The 19565-nt window shown below is 34.5% G+C and overlaps 1 protein-coding gene across 4 annotated transcripts in view; it reads left to right on the top strand.

Annotated features, from left to right (window-relative positions):
* GLRB (glycine receptor beta) overlaps positions 1-19565 on the top strand; it is a 93199-nt gene that overhangs the window by 54279 nt on the left and 19355 nt on the right. For all 4 annotated transcript variants that reach the window (XM_034661468.1, XM_019799702.2, XM_011225046.3 and 1 more), the window contains 4 exons: positions 7481-7710; positions 7811-7893; positions 9513-9653; positions 14861-15013. In XM_034661468.1, coding sequence (XP_034517359.1) covers positions 7481-7710; positions 7811-7893; positions 9513-9653; positions 14861-15013 — 607 coding nt within the window. The remainder of the gene's footprint in view (positions 1-7480; positions 7711-7810; positions 7894-9512; positions 9654-14860; positions 15014-19565) is intronic.

Raw genomic sequence — 19565 nt, 5'->3', positions numbered from 1 at the left:
AACCATCCTGCTCAAGAATGATTTGATAAACCGGGAAAACAAAAATCAATTTAAACAATTTATGGAGACCAACAAGAATGAAAACATAATGGTCCAAAACCTATGGGACACTGCAAAGGCAGTCCTAAGGGGAAAATACATAGCCATCCAAGCCTCACTCAAAAAAACAAAAAAATCTAAAACGCAGTTTTTATATTCTCACCTCAAGAAGCTGGAACAGCAAGAGAAGAACAGGCCTAATCCACGCACAAGAAAGCAGTTGATCAAGATTAGAGCAAAGATCGATGAATTAGAAACCAGGAGCACAGTAGAGCAGATCAACAGAACTAGAAGCTGGTTCTTTGAAAGAATAAATAAAACCGATAAGCCACTGGCAAGACTTATTCAAAAGAATGGAGAAAGGACCCAAATTAACAAAATTATGAATGAAGGGAGAGGTCACAATAACACCAATGAAATAGGAAGGATCATTAGAAACACAGCTTTATGCCAATAAACTAAATAATCTGGAAGAAATGGATGACTTCCTGGAAACCTATAAACTACCAATACTGAAACAGGAAGAAATTGATTTTTTAAACAGACCAATTAATTATGAAGAGATTGAAGCAGTTACCAAAAACCTCCCGAAAAGACTCCAGGGCCTGATGGATTCCCCCGGGGAATTCTACCAAACATTCAAAGAAGAAATAATACCTATTCTCCTGAAGCTGTTTCAAAAAATAGAAACAGAAGGAAAACTACCAAATTCATTCTATGAGGCCAGTATTACTTTGATCCCCAAACCAGGCAAAGACCCCATCAAAAAGGAGAATTACAGACCGATATCCCTGATGAATTTGGACGCCAAAATTCTCAACAAGATCCTAGATAATAGGATCCAACAGTACATTAAAAGGCTTATCCATCATGACCAAGTGGGATTCATCCCTGGGATGCAAGGGTGGTTCAACATTCACAAACCTATCAGTGTGATATATCATATCAACAAGAAAAGAGTCAAAAACGATATGATCCTCTCAGTAGATGCAGAAAAAGCATTTGACAAAATACAGCATCCTTTCCTGATTAAAACACTTCAGAGTGTAGAGATAGAGGGCACATTCCTCAATTTCATAAAAACCATCTATGAAAAGCCTACAGCGAATATCATTCTCAATGGGGAAAAGCTGGAAGCCTTTCCCTTAAGATCAGGAACATGACAAGGATGCCCACTCTCGCCATTATTATTCAACATAGTACTAGAAGTCCTTGCAACAGCAATCAGACAACAAAAAGGGATAAAATGTATCCCGATTGGCAAAGAAGAAGTCAAACTGTCTCTCTTTGCAGATGACATGATACTCTATATGGAAAACCCAAAAGAATCCACCCCCAAACTACCAGAAGTTATAGAGCAATTCAGTAATGTGGTGGGATACAAAATCAATGCTCAGAAATCAGTTGCATTTCTATACACGAACAATGAGACTGAAGAAAGAGAACTTAGGGAATCCATTCCATTTACAATAGCAGCAAAAATCATACGTTATCTTGGAATTAACTTAACCGAGAGGTAAAGGATCTATATTCTAGAAACTACAAATCACTCTTGGAAGACATTGAAGAAGACACAAAAAGGTGGAAAAATATTCCATGCTCATGGATCGGAAGAATTAACATAGTTAAAATGTCTATGCTACCCAGAGCAATCTACACTTTGGGGGCATCACGTTGCCAGATTTCAAGCTATACTACAAAGCTGTGATCACAAAGACAGCATGGTATTGGCACAAAAACAGACACATAGACCAATGGAACAGAATAGAGAACCCAGAAATGGACCCTCAGCTCTTTGGGCAATTAATCTTTGACAAAACAGGAAAAAACATCCAGTGGAAAAAAGACAGTCTCTTCAATAAATGGTGCTGGGAAAATTGGACAGCTACATGCAAAAGAATGAAACTTAACTACTCTCTAACCCCATACACAAAAATAAACTCCAAATGGATGAAACATCCAGTGGAAAAAAGACAGTCTCTTCAATAAATGGTGCTGGGAAAATTGGACAGCTACATGCAAAAGAATGAAACTTAACTACTCTCTAACCCCATACACAAAAATAAACTCCAAATGGATGAAAGACCTCGACGTGAGACAGGAATCCATCAAAATCCTAGAGGAGAACATAGGCAACAACCTCTCTTTGGGCAATTAATCTTTGACAAAACAGGAAAAAACATCCAGTGGAAAAAAGACAGTCTCTTCAATAAATGGTGCTGGGAAAATTGGACAGCTACATGCAAAAGAATGAAACTTAACTACTCTCTAACCCCATACACAAAAATAAACTCCAAATGGATGAAAGACCTCGACGACACTACAGATAAAAGACTGGTATCCAAGATCTACAAAGAACTTCTCAAACTCAACACATGAGAAACAAATAATCAAATCAAAACATGGGCAGAAGATATGAACAGACACTCTTCCAATGAAGACATACACATGGCTAATAGACACATGAAAAAATGTTCAAAATCTTTAGCCATCAGAGAAATTCAAATCAAAACCACACTGAGATACCACCTTACGAAAGTTAGAATGGCAAAAATTGACAAGGCAAGAAGCAACAATTGCTGGAGAGGATGTGGAGAAAGGGGATCCCTCTTACATTGTTGGTGGGAATGCAAATTGGTACAGCCACTCTGGAAAACAGTGTGGAGGTCCTAAAAAGTTAAAAATTGAGCTACCCTATGACCCAGCCATCGCACTACTGGGTGTTTACCCCAAAGATACAGACGTAGTGAAGAGAAGGGCCTTATGCACCCCAGTGTTCATAGCAGTATTGTCCTCAATAGCTGAATCGAGGAAGGAGCCGAGATGCCCTTGAACAGATGACTGGATTAAGAAGTTGTCCATATATACAATGGAATATTACTCAGCCATCAAAAAGAACGATTTCTCAACATTTACTGCAACATGGACGGGACTGGAGGAGATAATGCTAAGTGAAATAAGTCAAGCAGAGAAAGACAATTATCATATGGTTGCACTCATTTATGGAACATAAGAAGTAGGAAGATCGTTAGGAGAAGAAAGGGAAGAAGAAAGGGGGGGTAAACAGAATGGGGAATGAACCATGAGAGACTATGGACTCTGGGAAACAAACTGAGGGCTTCAGAGGGGAGGAGGTGGGGGAATGGGATAGGCTGGTGATGGGTATTAAGGAGGGCACATATTGCACGGTGCACTGGGTGTTATACGCAAGTAATGAATCATAGAACTTTACATCAAAAACTAGGGATGTACTGTATGGTGACTAACATATAAAATAATAAAATAATAAAATAAAATAAAATTAAATTAAATTAAAAAATGCAAAAAAAAAAAGAGAAAGAAATTGATCTCAGATAATTTAAGAAACTCAGGGTCAAAGCTTTAAGACTCAGAACTGAAACTTGAGTCAGGAACTTTATATTTCCAAGCTCATGATGGTTCCATTATATTAGACTTCATAATTTGATTAATATAACTACAAAAAATTATTTATGATAATATATAGAATTTAAAAAGAGGTGGCATTAAAACATTCTTACATAATTTGTAATTTTTAAATTTTTCCCACAGATATGTTTTATTTTGTCAAAGCCTTTGATATTATGTAGGGCTACATTGGGCTTTAATCAGCTTTTGGCTGGCTAGAATGCTTTGAACTTAATAACTGATATAAAGACATAGATGATATAAAGATATTCTTGGATTGATGGAAACATTGATTAGACTTCAAGAAGGATTTAGAAGAATGAACTTCACATGGAGAAGCACCATTCAAATTGCTTTAAAATTTTAAAAGAAAAATAATTTTGCTGTATAATTTTAGATGAGTTACCCATACCATTTTTGGAGATAGAATAGTGGAACATAGACTAGTGCTCCCCAAAGAATGTGTGTATGTATGAAGATTTTAAGGGGAATTCAGTATTAATGCTAGGGTAATTTCTGAAGTTCTACCCCAAACATTACAAGGTGGCTTCTTTTTAATTTTGCAAAGCATGCCAAAGTTAAAGCTTAGAATTGCTTTAATTCCTGTCAGATATCTTGAGTATCACTATAAAATATCAATATAATGTCACTGGAAAATAGTTACTAAGATGTAAGCTAAAGTGCATTCCAAAACGTAGTTGTTTTAATCCAGTTAAAGAATACCAATAGGTCTTAATATCTATATCTCTAAAAATACACCTAACATTCTATTAAAATAAGAAAACCTGGGACACCTGGGTGACTCAGTTGGTTAAGCACCTGCCTTCGGCTCAGGTCATAATCTCAGGGGTCCCGGAATCCAGCACAGCATCTGCTCAGCGGGGAGTCTGCTTCTCCCTCTCCCTCTGCCTCTCCTGCTGCTTGTGCTTTCTCTCGCTCACTCACTCTCTCAAATAAATAAGTAAATAAAAAACTTAAAAAAAATAAGAAAACCTAGTATTAGACTAAAATAAAGCATCTTGAGTCTAAAAGCCACATTGGCAGAGTTTCTGGAAAGTGACATCCAAACAATGGTGACAGACTCTTGTCAAGTATATGACAATCCCTCGACTGTTATTTTACTTTTCATCCATATCTATTTCTGGCAAGTGCTTGAGTCTATCATCATAACAAAAAAATGCAAGGAAATGATTGAAATAGGACTAAATGTGAAAGAGCCATGCAGTGATAGTCATACAAGGATATGAGAGAGAAATTAATTTGGCTATAGAATTTAGCCTTCAGTTCCCTAGCTGCCAGGCAAAAAGAAAAACATGATGAGATACTTCAGTCATGCTTTCCTGTAATAGGAAGCATATTAGAGAATCAGGAAAGTATTTTTAGTATAAACTCTGAGGAATAGATTTATTTTTGCAAAGCGCTTAGACTGTGTATGCCTAACACATAGTAAATACCTATATAATGATATTATAGTAATATATGTATAAACAAATGAAAAATTAAATAAATAAAGAAGAATTTATGTTGTGTATTTTCATATAATGGTCATTGACCAAAATAAGGAGTCATGGCTTTAATAATGTGTTTATAAAAGATACATAGGCAACCTCATCTGGTTTTTTTTATACTAATCCTTGATAAGTTAAGGACATATATTTTATCATGACATTGTGAATGCACATTTTAAATATGGCAATTTAGAGATGTAGTTTTTGATGATTTACCTTGTGATAAAACACAGTACATAGATAAGGTAATAAAATAGTTTTAGCGTATGTAATTTTAGAATACTGATAATTTTAGCAGATCATTCCAAGGAAGCTTTTTAGCAAACAATTTGGAGTTGAATACTGTTAAGTGCTCAAAGTAACGTCAAGTGTATGCCAACCATTTGCTTCAGCTAAGGTAATGCAATTGGTATTTTATTAGAAAATTAGACTTAGGGGCACCTGGGTGGCTCAGTGGGTTCAGTGGCAGAGGCTTGGTTTTGGCTCAGGTCATGATCTCAGGGTGGTGGGATGGATCCCTGCATCAGGCTTCACACTCTGCAGGGAGTCTGCTTGAGATTCTCTCTCTTCCTCCCCCTTTGCCCCTCCTTGTGTGCTTTCTCTCTCTCTTAAATAAAAAAATAAGTCTTTTTTCAAAAAAAGAAAATAATTGAACCTAATGTGTATTCCTTTTAGAAGGGAGGGCCGTGCATGTTTGCCTGGAATGGATAAAGCTTGCATCAGGAAGCAGCATGAGGTCTTCTGGAAGTCTCACCATGGGACGTACATCAGCCTTTGTCTGGGACGTGTCTTGTTACTTCTTGTTGTCCTAATCACTGTCAGATGTGAAGCAATTAGGTCCCATTATGAATTTTAAGATAGGTGTATATTTTGACAGTTCATGTAGTTATGCAATGTAGCTCTTTATTTTCCAGAGTGCTGGGCCTCCTTTATTCCTTCCTTAATTCCATGTTCATTTGATTAGAAAAATGTTACCTTTTTTTTAATCAGTGGAGCAGATATGTTCAGTATCAGCTTATATAATCTTTAATTTATTTGACTTTGGCACTCTAGTACCATCTGCATATAATTTTTAAGAATCAATTTGTATTATACATGTTGAAGTTTTTATAAACCTTAAGTGTAGAGTAGCTATGAGATGTAGGTAGTTTAAATTTTATTTCACTGTCTATACTTCAGTATGTGGATATCGTTTCTATGTACCTTACCCTTGCACAGTTACTATACAGAGTCTGAAGATCATGTGAGAAAGTAAGTTGTCCAAGCTTTTTTACTGGGACAGTTACTGCTCCTTGATTATGCTCTATGTTTTATGTTATACATATATAAAGCATGTGCACTTACGTTTCATAGAAATCTATTCTTATTACTTAATAAAAGATGATATATAACCTCTTCCTAGTTAATTATTTGGATTGTGATTTGAAGTTTATGATTTAGTTCATTTTGATCATGTCAAAAGACTATGGATAGACAGTATTTTGTGAATTTTGAATGATTGAAAACAAGGAAGCTGAAGCCCCAAAAAGTTTTTACCTTGAGCATTTTTGTGCATGTTAGGAGTACAGAGTATAAAATTAAAATCAAAAGACCTGAGCACCATCCTCAATGCTAAGCTTGTATATGCCAACAATCTGATTTGTGTCAGAACCCCACTTCACTGGCAGATATAAAATGTATTAAGCTATTAAACAAGTTTCTAGGTTCACATATTCTTAAAATCTATGTCTTGATATAATTCAATTTTTACAAAGCTTTAAAATGAGTATTTTTGGAGATAGACAAAAAAACTGAAGTAAAACAGCCAGCTGTTTAGTACCTTTCAAAACATTTTTCTACTATAGTTTAATAAACATAACGCAAATTTTGATATACTCGTTTGTTTTGCATAATGCAAATCGCATTCGACTATCTCAAATTCTCTCTACAATCATGTACATGTATGAGTAGCAAGGATAGTTTTTCTTTTTCCTTCTTACATAGACATCTGTAGGTATGTGTGTTATAGACATATATATGTGTTATATAATGTATATGTTTTATATATAGGTATATATTATTTTTATAGCTTTCTACCTAGTAAAAAGCAAGTAGAAATATTTCCCCTTGGCTTCTTATCTATTTTTAATTAAATTTTATTTTACCGTTTTTGGGAAGAATAACGACAATATTTAGCAGTCTCGTGTTGATTAAATCTTGCTTAACGAACTGGTGTAATTGGCGTTCACATAAAGGTGAAGCAATTATTGGTAAAGTTATATTTTGACGTTGGAGCTAGCAAGTGCTATGGAAATTTCTGTAGAGAGTAGTTAAACAGACACAAGGGTCTTTTTATATTACCCATGGAGCTCTTTATATTTTGTGACCAAGCTGTTTTGATCCTGGTGGATGGTGGGAGACTAAAAATATGTGTGCTGCTTATCGCTGAAACTCTTTTTATTCTGGTGCTGAATATATACTTTCAAATAGCAGTAAACACACCCCTGCACACAATTTTTTTTCCCCAGGACTATAGAGTTAACATCTTCTTGAGACAGAAATGGAATGATCCCAGGCTGAAGCTCCCTAGTGATTTTCGTGGCTCGGACGCACTGACAGTGGATCCCACAATGTACAAATGTCTGTGGAAACCGGACTTATTTTTTGCAAATGAAAAAAGTGCCAATTTTCATGATGTGACCCAGGAAAATATCCTTCTCTTTATTTTTCGTGACGGAGATGTTCTTGTCAGCATGAGGTACTCTTTAATATTTGTGTATATATATATTCTTTTTTCCAAGCCGGTATATCAGAGAAACATATTAAGTGACTTCTAAGACCTCTGTTTCTACTTTCAGGCTATCTATTACTCTTTCATGCCCTTTGGACTTGACCTTGTTTCCCATGGATACACAACGTTGCAAGATGCAACTGGAGAGCTGTATGTAAATGAGACCCTAAGTGACTATAGCAATAAAAATGCCTAAAATCTCTAGGCAATACATTCTACTAGTCTCTTAGATAACAATGGTAAAACTAATGCTATTTATTACAAACAATCATTAGAATAATTTATTTAGGAAAATTATTGTTATTCTTTTACTGTAACAATTACTAAGATAGACATATCCTTTGGATACTAGATTTTGCTTCCAGTTTACGTAGGTATACACTTCTAACTTATTCCAATTGCCACTGTCATTTGAATTGATAATATAAATAAAGTAAAGAAGAAAACAATATCTTAATAACTGTTCTGCTGTTAAAGCCACATGTTCAGAGCAGAAAATTTGAAAGCATTGAAAAACAGTGCCTAAATCCTACCAAGTAGTCATTTCTGTGGATGTCTAAGAAAAATTTTTTTTGCAAAATTGGAATTTTTGCATTTCTATGTTCATATGTTTCTCAGTTCATGAAAGATGTACCATATTAAGGCTTAATGTATATTAATTGAAATGATTATTGAAATGATTATTTATCTTTAAAATATATCAATTAATTCACAATGATGCTTGTTTTTTTAAAACAAAAGTGGGACATAAAACTTGAAAAACTAACACTAGTATAAGGAAGGAAGCCTTAGTCTGAATACTTATATAACATAACCTATTTCAGGAAAAAGTAAAGAAGAATAGCCCTGTAAAATATCTCATATATATTTGCTAGACGATATGCTTAAATTTACTTTCTGGTTATCTGTTGTTTAAAAAAAAAAAACATTTACTGAAGCTGGAGCCTAAATTTGAACAATTTCTACTGCTTTCGAAGTATACATTAAGATTTTGCAGATGTAAATGTATGTATGTATGTACATTTTTGTGTATGTGTTGTATATATTTATGCCTGTGTGTCAATATGTATTTGTGTAAAAAATTCCAACTGTTTTTATATTCAAATCTATTATCAAATGCATGAAGTATTGCTTTGAAAAATCCATCTACTTTAGAGTCGAATGGTAGACTACTATATGCTGTAAACCCCCGTAGGATCCTTTAATTGTGGCCATATTACCTAAACCCAAAATGGGTGTTTCCGCATTTAGTAATGATGTCCATTTGAGAAATTGTTTTACCACTTGCCTGTGCAATGCAACTGCTTTAGGGAAGTTTGTAGTTATTTCTTCATAAGTATAAGTGATTTGGTGCTTAAGTTTTTTTTTTTTTTATTTTCAGGTAGCATATTGTGTAACTGTGAATGAATCTATTCCGAATATATTCAGAAAGCTAGTGTGACTTATTTATGACTTTTTATTGTAGACAGTTCAGAATTCTGACGTAGCAAAATATGCTACTATATATGAGGCAGTGAGATTGTAACTATTTGCAATATGCTAATTGTTTTAGCTTGTTCTTTCTTTAAGCCAGTTATCTATAAATTTGTGCTGATGTTTTCATTGATGGCCATAGATTTTATCTCTTTGCATTTTTAACAAAAATTTCATAGAAGAATGGCTTATTATCTTGCCATTTCTGTGTTTAATAATTGGATTATTAAACTATTAAGAAACTATTATAATTATATTTCAAACTAATATTTTTATTTATTTACCTTTATTTATAGTTGGCTATACAACTGATGATTTACGATTTATCTGGCAGTCAGGGGATCCTGTTCAGTTAGAAAAAATTGCCTTGCCTCAGTTTGATATTAAAAAGGAAGATATCGAATATGGTAACTGTACAAAATACTATAAAGGCACCGGTAAGTAATATTCTTTGAATTAAACAAAACTAAGTCCTATTTCAAAGGTTCATTTTAATTTTTACATATGCTAGGAACAGAATAGTAGAAAACTAGTTAAAAAGTGAGTTCAGTATTTACAAAGTTTATCTTTGTGTTCATAGATTTAAATCTTTCATAAAATCACATTCACTGAAGTTCTTAAAAATGTTTATTACTATGTATTTTTTATTGTCGTTATGTAATTCTAGATAACAAGAGGTTTTTAATTTTTTTTTTAAGATTTTATTATTTATTCGACAGAGATAGAGACAGCCAGTGAGAGAGGGAACACAAGCAGGGGGAGAGGGAGAGGAAGAAGCAGGCACATAGCAGAGGAGCCTGACGTGGGGCTCGATCCCACAACGCCGGGATCATGCCCTGAGCCGAAGGCAGACGCTTAACCGCTGTGCCACCCAGGCGCCCCTTTAATTTTTTATTTTAGTAATATGAACTCTCCCAGGCAATGATTTTCTTAGGTGTTGGCAAGGAACTCTGCTTCTGGCAAGTTTCAGTTTGGGCCCAAACATTATGGATTTGATCAATGTAAGCCATATACACTTGTCTCTTGTCTTTTAGAAAGGTTTTAGATGTTGGTTGACCCATATTCTTAGTTTTACAAGGCACTGATCTTTATGCTGTGCAGGAAGCAATAATGTGGAGAATCACTGGACATCAGTAAATACTCCCTGTATAATACTGTTGACGTAGGTTATGGAACAGCTAATTGTGAAAGCACAGCAAATTAACCTCATTCATTACATTACCTCAATCTTTGCAGAAATGAAAGCATAATAGCCACTACTCAATACTTTAATAATATGTTTCATATTCAACATTTGAGTCACAACTATATCAGTTGAGGGTTTTAGATATTAAGTATAATGTTTTCTGATTGGATCTTGCTCATTACATTCAAACTAATAATCATTTCAACTTGTAAATTACATAATTCTAATTTTCTATGAGGAAGTAAACAAAGATATGACAAAGATGTTCAGAAATAGACATAATTAGGAGCACCTGGGTGGCTCAGTTTGTTAAGTGCCCAACACTTGATTTTGGCTAGTGTCCTGAGATCAAGCTGGTGTAGGACTCTGCTTTCACCAGGGAGTCTGCTTGAGACTCTCTCTGCCCTTCCCCCGCCCCACACCCCCATGGTGCCCTTGCACTCTCTCTCTCTAAAATAAATGAATCTCTAAAAAAAGAGAAATAGATACAATTTAACTTTAAATGTATTGCAACATTTATGTTGACTTGTAAAAATAAAAATGTATAGTGTAATTGTGTAGAATTCAGGGGGATCAGATGTTTGAGTTTATAATGCTGCCATCAGGCATCATCAAAGACAAAATTTAGTACTAAAAAAGGCAGAATGAACGTTTGCACATTTACAGTGCTACAATAAATGCGACACTTAAGCAACCTGGAGATAAAGTTTAAGCATCTGTTGTCATTGACCTTCACATAATTTAATGGATTATATAGCATTTATATATAAATAGCTCCTTCTGTTATAGAGCTTGTAGTACAAGAGAGATAAAAAGCAAATACACTGCTAAAAGAATTTATAAAAGATTTTTTAAAAGGAAAACCCTGAAAGCTCTTAAAAATTTGACCCTCAAAGTAGTCAATGAAGAAGTCATCATTACATGGACATTTAGATATGGAAGTGGTCTTGACAGTTCTGAGCCAGTTCCTTTAACACAGAAAATAACTGAGGAACAGGGTGACTGAGGGACTTATAAAATGTTACAGGCAAATCAATGTCGGTACACTAAGCACAGTACTCCTTTTCTCCGTACTCACTCAAATTAAGGAAATGGAATACAGTGTTTAGAAACTTTTACAGGTCACCTAGTAAGGAAAAAAAAAAAGCTTGAAAGCCAAGGAAAATCCTTTTGGGATTGTTGTATAGAAACACATTTAGTAGATGGCTTTTGGAGTTCTTCGTGTATGTCAGGCATTATTCTAAGTGCTCTGCAGGAACTCTGTATTTGAATCCTCACAACAACCCTATAAATTCAGTACTTTTATTTTCCTTATTTTACATGTTAGGAAAATAGAGCAATGACACTTACCCAAGGCATACTGTTACTAAGTGACTCACTGACATAGTGAGTCTGACGTTGCTATGCTACCTGTGGTCAGTCCTGTTATACTTTGCAAATAGTTACCCACATCTAGATTATATGCTTAACATTTCAAAATGAATAGTCTCTAAACTGTTTTGAGAAATTTGGAATGACCCTATTGCAGTTTTGAACTTCATCTAAAGATGAAAATAAAACTAGTAATTTTATTTCTGATTTTATGTAATAGCATAAAATTATGAAATAGCATTGAAAATCCTGGGGGTGCTTATTTTTTTTACCTTTAAGCCCTACATCTAAAAATCTCTATTTGGGGATGCAGCAAGGAATAAAGGAGGCATCCCTGGCCTTCTATAGATCTATATTCTAATATGGTACACACATAAAATAAATACGATTCATTTTTGTTCTTGAGAGGTTATTCAAGATTATAAGAAGTAAAGTTTTTTGTGGTACTTTTTGAGCTATTTTAAGTAAGTCACTGACCTCTCATTAACTATAGAAAATAATATAAAAAACTTATGTCTAACATAATGATAATTGTCAGTAAACATGCATTATCATCAAATGAATATAAGTGAAACATACTTTAATGTTCAGATAATATTTAGATATGTATTTAGAAATATGGAAGCTTCTAAATATATGAATGATTAATACATAGAATAGTGAAAAATATATAGACAACAACATTTATAAAATGATGGGCAATATTTTCTTTAACTTGTATAGAAATAATCAGAAATGATGATTTGGCTTTACCTTTATTTAAAAATTACAGTTTTTTATAATTATAGATGTTACAAAGGTGGAAAGATATAGGAAAACAAGTATACAAAAGTACTTGAATTGCAAGCCTAAGTGAATAATAATGAAATAAAACCTCACAGGAAATAGAAAGTAAATTGAATTTGCCAATGAACATTTATATCAATTAGCTGCCCACCTGCCTCTCATAAATGTAACAGTATTAGGAAAAGATCAAAAAAGATCAAGAAATGTTTCTCATAAAAGTTTATGGAGCAAATCACTATAATATCCAAGCATGTTTTTTATTGCCAAATTCATCCCAGTCCTGGGAAGTTCCCCTAGTGGGTGCCTTCATAAAAGGAAGGGGTGGAGCCTGGCTTCAGAATATAGGATTCCTGTTATTTGGGCTGTCCTTTAAACATGTGGGATGGAACGCAAAAGTTCATTTTAAAGTGAGCAACTCTATAGTAAATTGTGTAATATTTGTGACAATTTAGGTTACCTAAAAATATGCAATAAGCACATACAAGTTGTTCTCTATCTCACAGGCACTAGGTAAACATAAAATGAACTTGAGTAAGTGATGCTATTACAAAGCCAGGTACTTCAGAACCACTTTTAGGAAATACTGTGAGCCTCTTAATTGCAGAAAATTGGACTTATAAAAGATTATATTTTGGAAATTTTGCCCATGATTGTTAGTTAGAAACACATGTTCTTGTTTGTCCAGGCAGGAAGTTAAGATGAGTGGTGGGAAGAGAAAAGGGAGGGAGTTTTCATTGTTTGACCTCTTGATCCTTTTTTAAAACCTATGTACAACTTAAATTAATTGCCTAGTTTTAATGAAATTAAAATTTTAAAAAAAGACAAACACGCTGCGTTTTTTGGGGGGGTGGTTTTTGATATAATTTGGAAATATTTGGCATAATTAGAATTTACTTCAGTTTCAGTCAGCTCTTTATTTTTGTTGCATATTAGCCCCAGTATCTTTCTAGTCTCTCAGAGGTGGCAATGATTATAATTCACACTGGGAAAAGGATAGGTTTCTGATCTAAGTTATTAAGTAAGAGGATGTGAATAGCTGTTCTTTTACTTAACATTTTTTAAGACCCTATTGTGTGTCAGTACCACCATAGGTAGAATTAATGAATGAATTTGAAGATTGTTCTAGTGCTGTGTGTATATTCTTCCTAACTAGGAAAATTAGATAAATGTAACTTTTAAGATATAAAACAGTAAAAAACATAATTTTTTACTTTTCCCCATAATTTTTTTATTTATGCATTGATTTATTTTGTTACAACATTTTGAAATAATGATGTTTAAGCTGAACACAATTGGAGACATTTTAACTTTCTGTTATTTGTACCTGACCTTGGTTTTTTTGAATGGTAAATGACATTTTTATCAAAATTAAGCACTTCAGGTATTAAATATTATATTTAAATTGCTAACTGAAAGGACTAAAGCATTTTTTAAAAAGTCTTGAACATCTAGAAGCATCTCTTCTATTCCAGTGCTAGGAGAATATCCTGTCACTTATTTTGTTTCTCAAGTCAGCAAAGGCTATGATGAAGCTGCCCATAATTTGTGATTAATTTGGGGGACTAGTTGGTGTCATGGGATCTCTAGAATTATGTTGTAAGGCAATATCTGCACTTGTCGCAGCTTGTGCCAATGAAGTCCTTTCCTTCAAAAACATATTTGAGCGCCTGGAGTGGAGGAAGGGAGAGAATTGAGAGGAATATCAGATATTTATGCTTTATAATCTTTTATCTCTATAGACTGAAAATACGTATTTCTTATCCTTGCTAAGATTTACTTCCAATACGCTTAAATTTTTAAGGTTTAAATATGCATAGGAGTTATCGTAGACTGCTATGTTTTCTAGATAAAAAGTGGTACATGTAGCTGAAAAATTATACTGACAATACATAGTGGTGGAATGTTTCTTTTTAGACTTGATCCACTTTGATTTACTGCTCCCTATATGACTCCTTTAGATCAATTGTTCTGAGAGTGCCCGTGGGTAATGAAAAGTTTAAATTCATTGCCAATTCCCTGAACAAAGACTTAAAAGCTGAGACACTGACCTAGTGGAGCAGCATGTGGTATCTATTTCTCAATGTCAAAATAAAGTTGGGAAAGGTCAGGTGAGATGGGTCCCATCAAGTCAACCTTTTACATCAAATAAATTATATATTTATAGGAAAAAACTCTCTACGTGGAATTTACTTTGTGAAACTGCCTCAAATAGAAGTGATTTACAATTTACAGGTACATTATTGGTTTTTGCCATTGTAGGTAGTGAGCCCCTCCTACTTCTAACATGTTTGTTTCTGAAAGGGTACTACACCTGTGTGGAAGTCATCTTCACCCTGAGGAGGCAGGTCGGGTTTTACATGATGGGTGTCTATGCCCCGACCCTGCTGATAGTGGTTCTCTCCTGGCTCTCCTTCTGGATCAACCCAGACGCAAGTGCTGCCAGAGTGCCCCTGGGTAAAGTATTCTGTGCTTCTCTCTCATGTTGGGAATGTGTTATGTCCTTGCATAACTAACTATAAAATCAAATGTTTTAAAACAGAGTTTTAGAATTGAAGGCAACCTTTTCCTCATCTGTTTTTAGACTTCCTTCAAAACTTGAACTAGATTTTCTCAATGTTTATGCACTCAATAATTAGACTACATTTTTTTCTTTTCATATCCTTGGGTATTTTAAACAGTTAATCTATCCTACTTTGACTTTCATGAAATAATTATTACCAAGGAATTTTCACAGATAACTAAAGTCTAAAATCCCCAACAGTGCCAAACTTAAACACAAACTATTTTGATGGGAATCTTTCTAAATAATATTGTCTAATATCTCATAGTCTTCGCCAGGGAATCTGTGGTACAATGTATCTTTTTAAACATGACTTTATATCATTTTCTTAAACATCAATTATTGTGTGCTCTATCATCAGGAGTGGCTAGGGAGAAGAAGAACTGGTTATCCATGCTCTCCCATTTGTTATTTTTAATGCTCTGTCACACAGAAATAACATCAGCCAGTCTTGAAAATTGTGTCTGTTTAGGGGTGTAAAAGTCTTTCTTCATTAAATAATAAAGATCTCTTCTAATGGATAAAGTGAATAAACTTAAAAATAAGGACATTGTTACAACAAATTTTGATTGTTTGGAGTGTTTTAAAATGTTTCATTACCCTGTGTGTGTGTGTTTTCTGAATATCACCTGGAAATTATGTAGGTAAGGCTGTGGTATATCTGACCTCTTAGTCACTGATTGGTTGCAGCATTTGATTTTTTATTTCCATTGAAAAGACCTTGTGCAAATCTCCCTCCTGACATATTGGGGGAATTAAATGAAATGCAGATTTTAAAGAATAGGCAATCAGGAAAGAAGCAATGAAAATGACAATTTTACCTGGATAAGAAATTTGATGGTTTATATTTAATAAGAGCCACAGAGACCAAATCTACATCTTAATAACCAGAAATGTGGGAAATTTCATCCTAATGGTTATGTATCTGTAATGAAAACAATGACAACCCATTGATTAGCTCCTTTAGAGGATGAGAATGAACTATGTATATATTGCACTGAGAATAAAACTCCTAAAAAACTGGATTTGTATCCTTAGACTTGTCAAAAATATCTTGTATTTCCCCCAAATAGTTAATTTTTTGCTTATTAGGAATATTGTACTTTTATGCAGTGATATAAATTGAAATGTCAAGCTTCCAGAAGTACACTGGAGACATTTCAATCCCTGACATATTCTCGAAGGACTTTTCTCTGTAAATCTCCATCTATTACAGGACTTCTGTCATGAAGTCCCTGAACTATCCACTTAACATCCAGTAGCACTGTTGTATGAAGCAAACGTGTTTAATGGTTGAAAGTCAGTCTCTTCAGTTAAATCTGGATTTGAATTCCTGCTCTCTGCTTACTAGTTTTGACAATTTAGACAACAAACAGCTCTAACCTCTTTAAACATACTCTTAAAATGTCAATAGGGATGGAAAAATACTCAAAAGGTTAATTGGAGGGTTGAAAATATGAGTGGAAAGTGCTTATTACACATTCAGGACTTAATAATATGCTTCACTTATACATTACTTTACAGTTTATAAAGCACTTTTACACATTTGATTCATTCAGCAAGTACTTATTGTGCACCAACTATGTCCTAAGCAATATTCAAGAAGATAGGCATATAGTTAAAGTAAATAGCAAATAGGTAGTTAATTAAATAGATAAAACAAAAGAAAAACACTAAGACTCAGTGAGTGTTCTTCTTGGAAAGAAAGAGACACCAAATAAGCACAATATGTAATCTCTAAGATGGTGACATATAACTTCCAGTTATAGAACAAATAAGTCATGGAGATGAGAAGTACAGAGTAGGGAACATAGTCAATATAGTCAATAATATTATAATAACAGGGTATGATGACCGGTGATGACTACATTTAATCATGGTGAGCATTGAGCAATGTATAGAATTGTTCAATTATATGTTGTACACCTAAAACTAATATAACATTGTATGTCTACTATACTTCAATAAAAAAAAAAATCCTAATGCCCAGGGAGTAGGTGGAAAGATGACGTAGGGACAAAGAGTTCAGGGACAGCAGCCTGCTTGTCAGGAATTGCTCAGAGAGAAGTGATATTGGATAAAAATGTGATGAAGGTGAAGAAATGAATCACTGGATATCTAGGAAAGAATGAGCTGGGATAGTGATCATCAAGGCCAGCATTCCTGAGGCAGGAACATGCTTGGAATATTTTGGGAATGCCAAGGCCAGTGTGGCTGGAGCAGAATGAGTGAAAGGGTGATTAATTGATGAGGTCAGAAAGACAACAATGGTGAGGAGACCATGTAACATCTTCTTAGGCATTCTGATGATTTTGGCTTTTATTCTGAGTGAAATGGGAAGCCCTTGAGGGCTTTTGCACATGATCTGCTTTAAATTTCAACAGATCCTCCTTGCCTTCTTTGTATAGAACCCACTAAAAGGGGGCCTGGGTGGAAGCAAGGAAAGCAGTTAGAAAGTTATAATAGTCCAGGTAAAACAATCATGGTATTGCCAGGGGGTAGAGATGCTCGTAAATAGATGATGGATATGGTAGAGATAAAGAGATTTATAGATGTGTTATATGTAGGATTTAAGAAAGCAGACTCAAAGCTGACTTCAAGGGTTTTTCTGGCTGAGATGCCAGGAAGATGAAGCTTCCACTAAATTAGTGAGAAAAGCTGCGTGTAAAGTAGGTTTGAGAAGATGGGCAGACCAGGAGCTTCTTTTTGCACATGTTAAGTCTGAGATATCTTTTAGGTAGGGTTATCATATAGTCAGTTGGATATACAAGTCTGGGGTTTCTAGGAGAGATCAAGGCCGGAGGTAAGAACTTCAGATATATCAGAATATAGATGGTCTTTAAAGTGATGAGACTGGAGTACAGGTAGAGAAGACATCTAAGAACTCAAACCTTGAGACTTAGAAGATGAGTAACAACCAGCATGATGTAGATTCCTGGGAGCCAAACGGAGAAGGCATTTCTAGGTGAATAGAGTGATCAGCCAAGCTGCTTGTAAATCAAGTAAGTTTGGGGCTAAATATTGTCATTGGATTCAGCAACCTGGGGAAGTCACTGGTGTCCATGATAAGGACAGTTTCCATAGAGTGACAAGAGGAAAGCTTGTTTGGAGTGACTTCAAGAGAGAACAAAAGGGGGGGAACTATTGGCATCCAGTACAAACAACCCATTGGAGATTGTTAACTGTAAAAAGAAAAAGAGAATAGGGAAATAGCTGGGTGGGAATAGGAGTTGAGAGGTTTCTGGTTTTTGTTTTTAAGGTGGGCACAATCATAGTATGTTTATTTTTGGTGGAAAACGATTAACAAAGGAAAAAATGAGAGATGGAAGAAATACAGAAGCAGAGCCCTTGAGAAGTGAGAAGGGATGAGATCTAGTAGACGGATTGGCCTTTGCTAGGACAAAGTGGATTTGTCCCAGGGATCAGCAAACTTCTTCTGTAAAAGGCCTGATAGTAAATATTCTATGTTTGTGGGCCATATGGTTTTTGTTGCAACTCCTAAACAACAGGAATTGACAATACACAGCTGAATGGGTGTTGGTGTGTTCCAATGCCCTGTGCATCAGTTTAATATCCCCTGGCCTACAATATCAGGAGAGAAAGCAGAATATATAGGTATAGACAGAGATCGGTGAGTAGATATGGTAGTGGGGGCTTGTAAATGATTTTGTTTTCTCAATAAAATAGGAAGAAAGGTCATAAGTTTCTAGTGAGATAGGATACATTATTGTGAGTTTGAAGAGAGAGAGATGGTAGTGAATGGAAGGGGAGGAATATATTTATGTTTTTGAGGTGTATTCATGTTGTTGCTTTATATTTACATTTGGCTCTATCTTATTGCAGTATTTCATGGTATGGATAAAGCATAGCTTGTTTTTCCATTCAGTAATTGATGGACATTTAGATCGTTACCAGTTTTCGGTTATTATAAATAATGTTGCTATGAATAACTGTGTACAAGTCTCTGTATGCACATACATTTTCATTACTCTTGGGTAAATACCCAGGCATTAGATTTCTGGATTTTAAAGTAAAAGTATGCTTTACTTTTAAGAAATTTAATTATTTTATTTTATTCTTAAGTTTTTTATTTTATTTTAATTCCAGTATAATTAACATACAGTATTATATTAATTTCAAGTGTACAATATAGTGATTCAACAATTCTATGCATTGCTCAGTGCTCATCATGATAAGTATACTCTTAATCCCCTTCACTTATTTCACCCATCCCCCCATCCTTGTCGCCTTTGGTAACCATCAGTTTGTTCTCTATAGTTAAATCTCTTTTTTGATTTGTGCGTCTCTCTCTCTCTCTCTTTCTCTCTCTCTCTTTTTTGTCTTTTTCTCTTTTGCTCATTTGTTTTGCTTCTTAAATTCTACATATGAGTGAAATTGTATTGTCTTTCTGACTGACTTATTCTGCTTAGCCTTATACGCTCTAGC

Source organism: Ailuropoda melanoleuca, chromosome 5, assembly GCF_002007445.2.
Source record: "Ailuropoda melanoleuca isolate Jingjing chromosome 5, ASM200744v2, whole genome shotgun sequence".
NCBI classification, from domain to species: Eukaryota; Metazoa; Chordata; class Mammalia; order Carnivora; family Ursidae; genus Ailuropoda; species Ailuropoda melanoleuca.
This window is presented reverse-complemented; position numbering and strand designations above follow the sequence as displayed.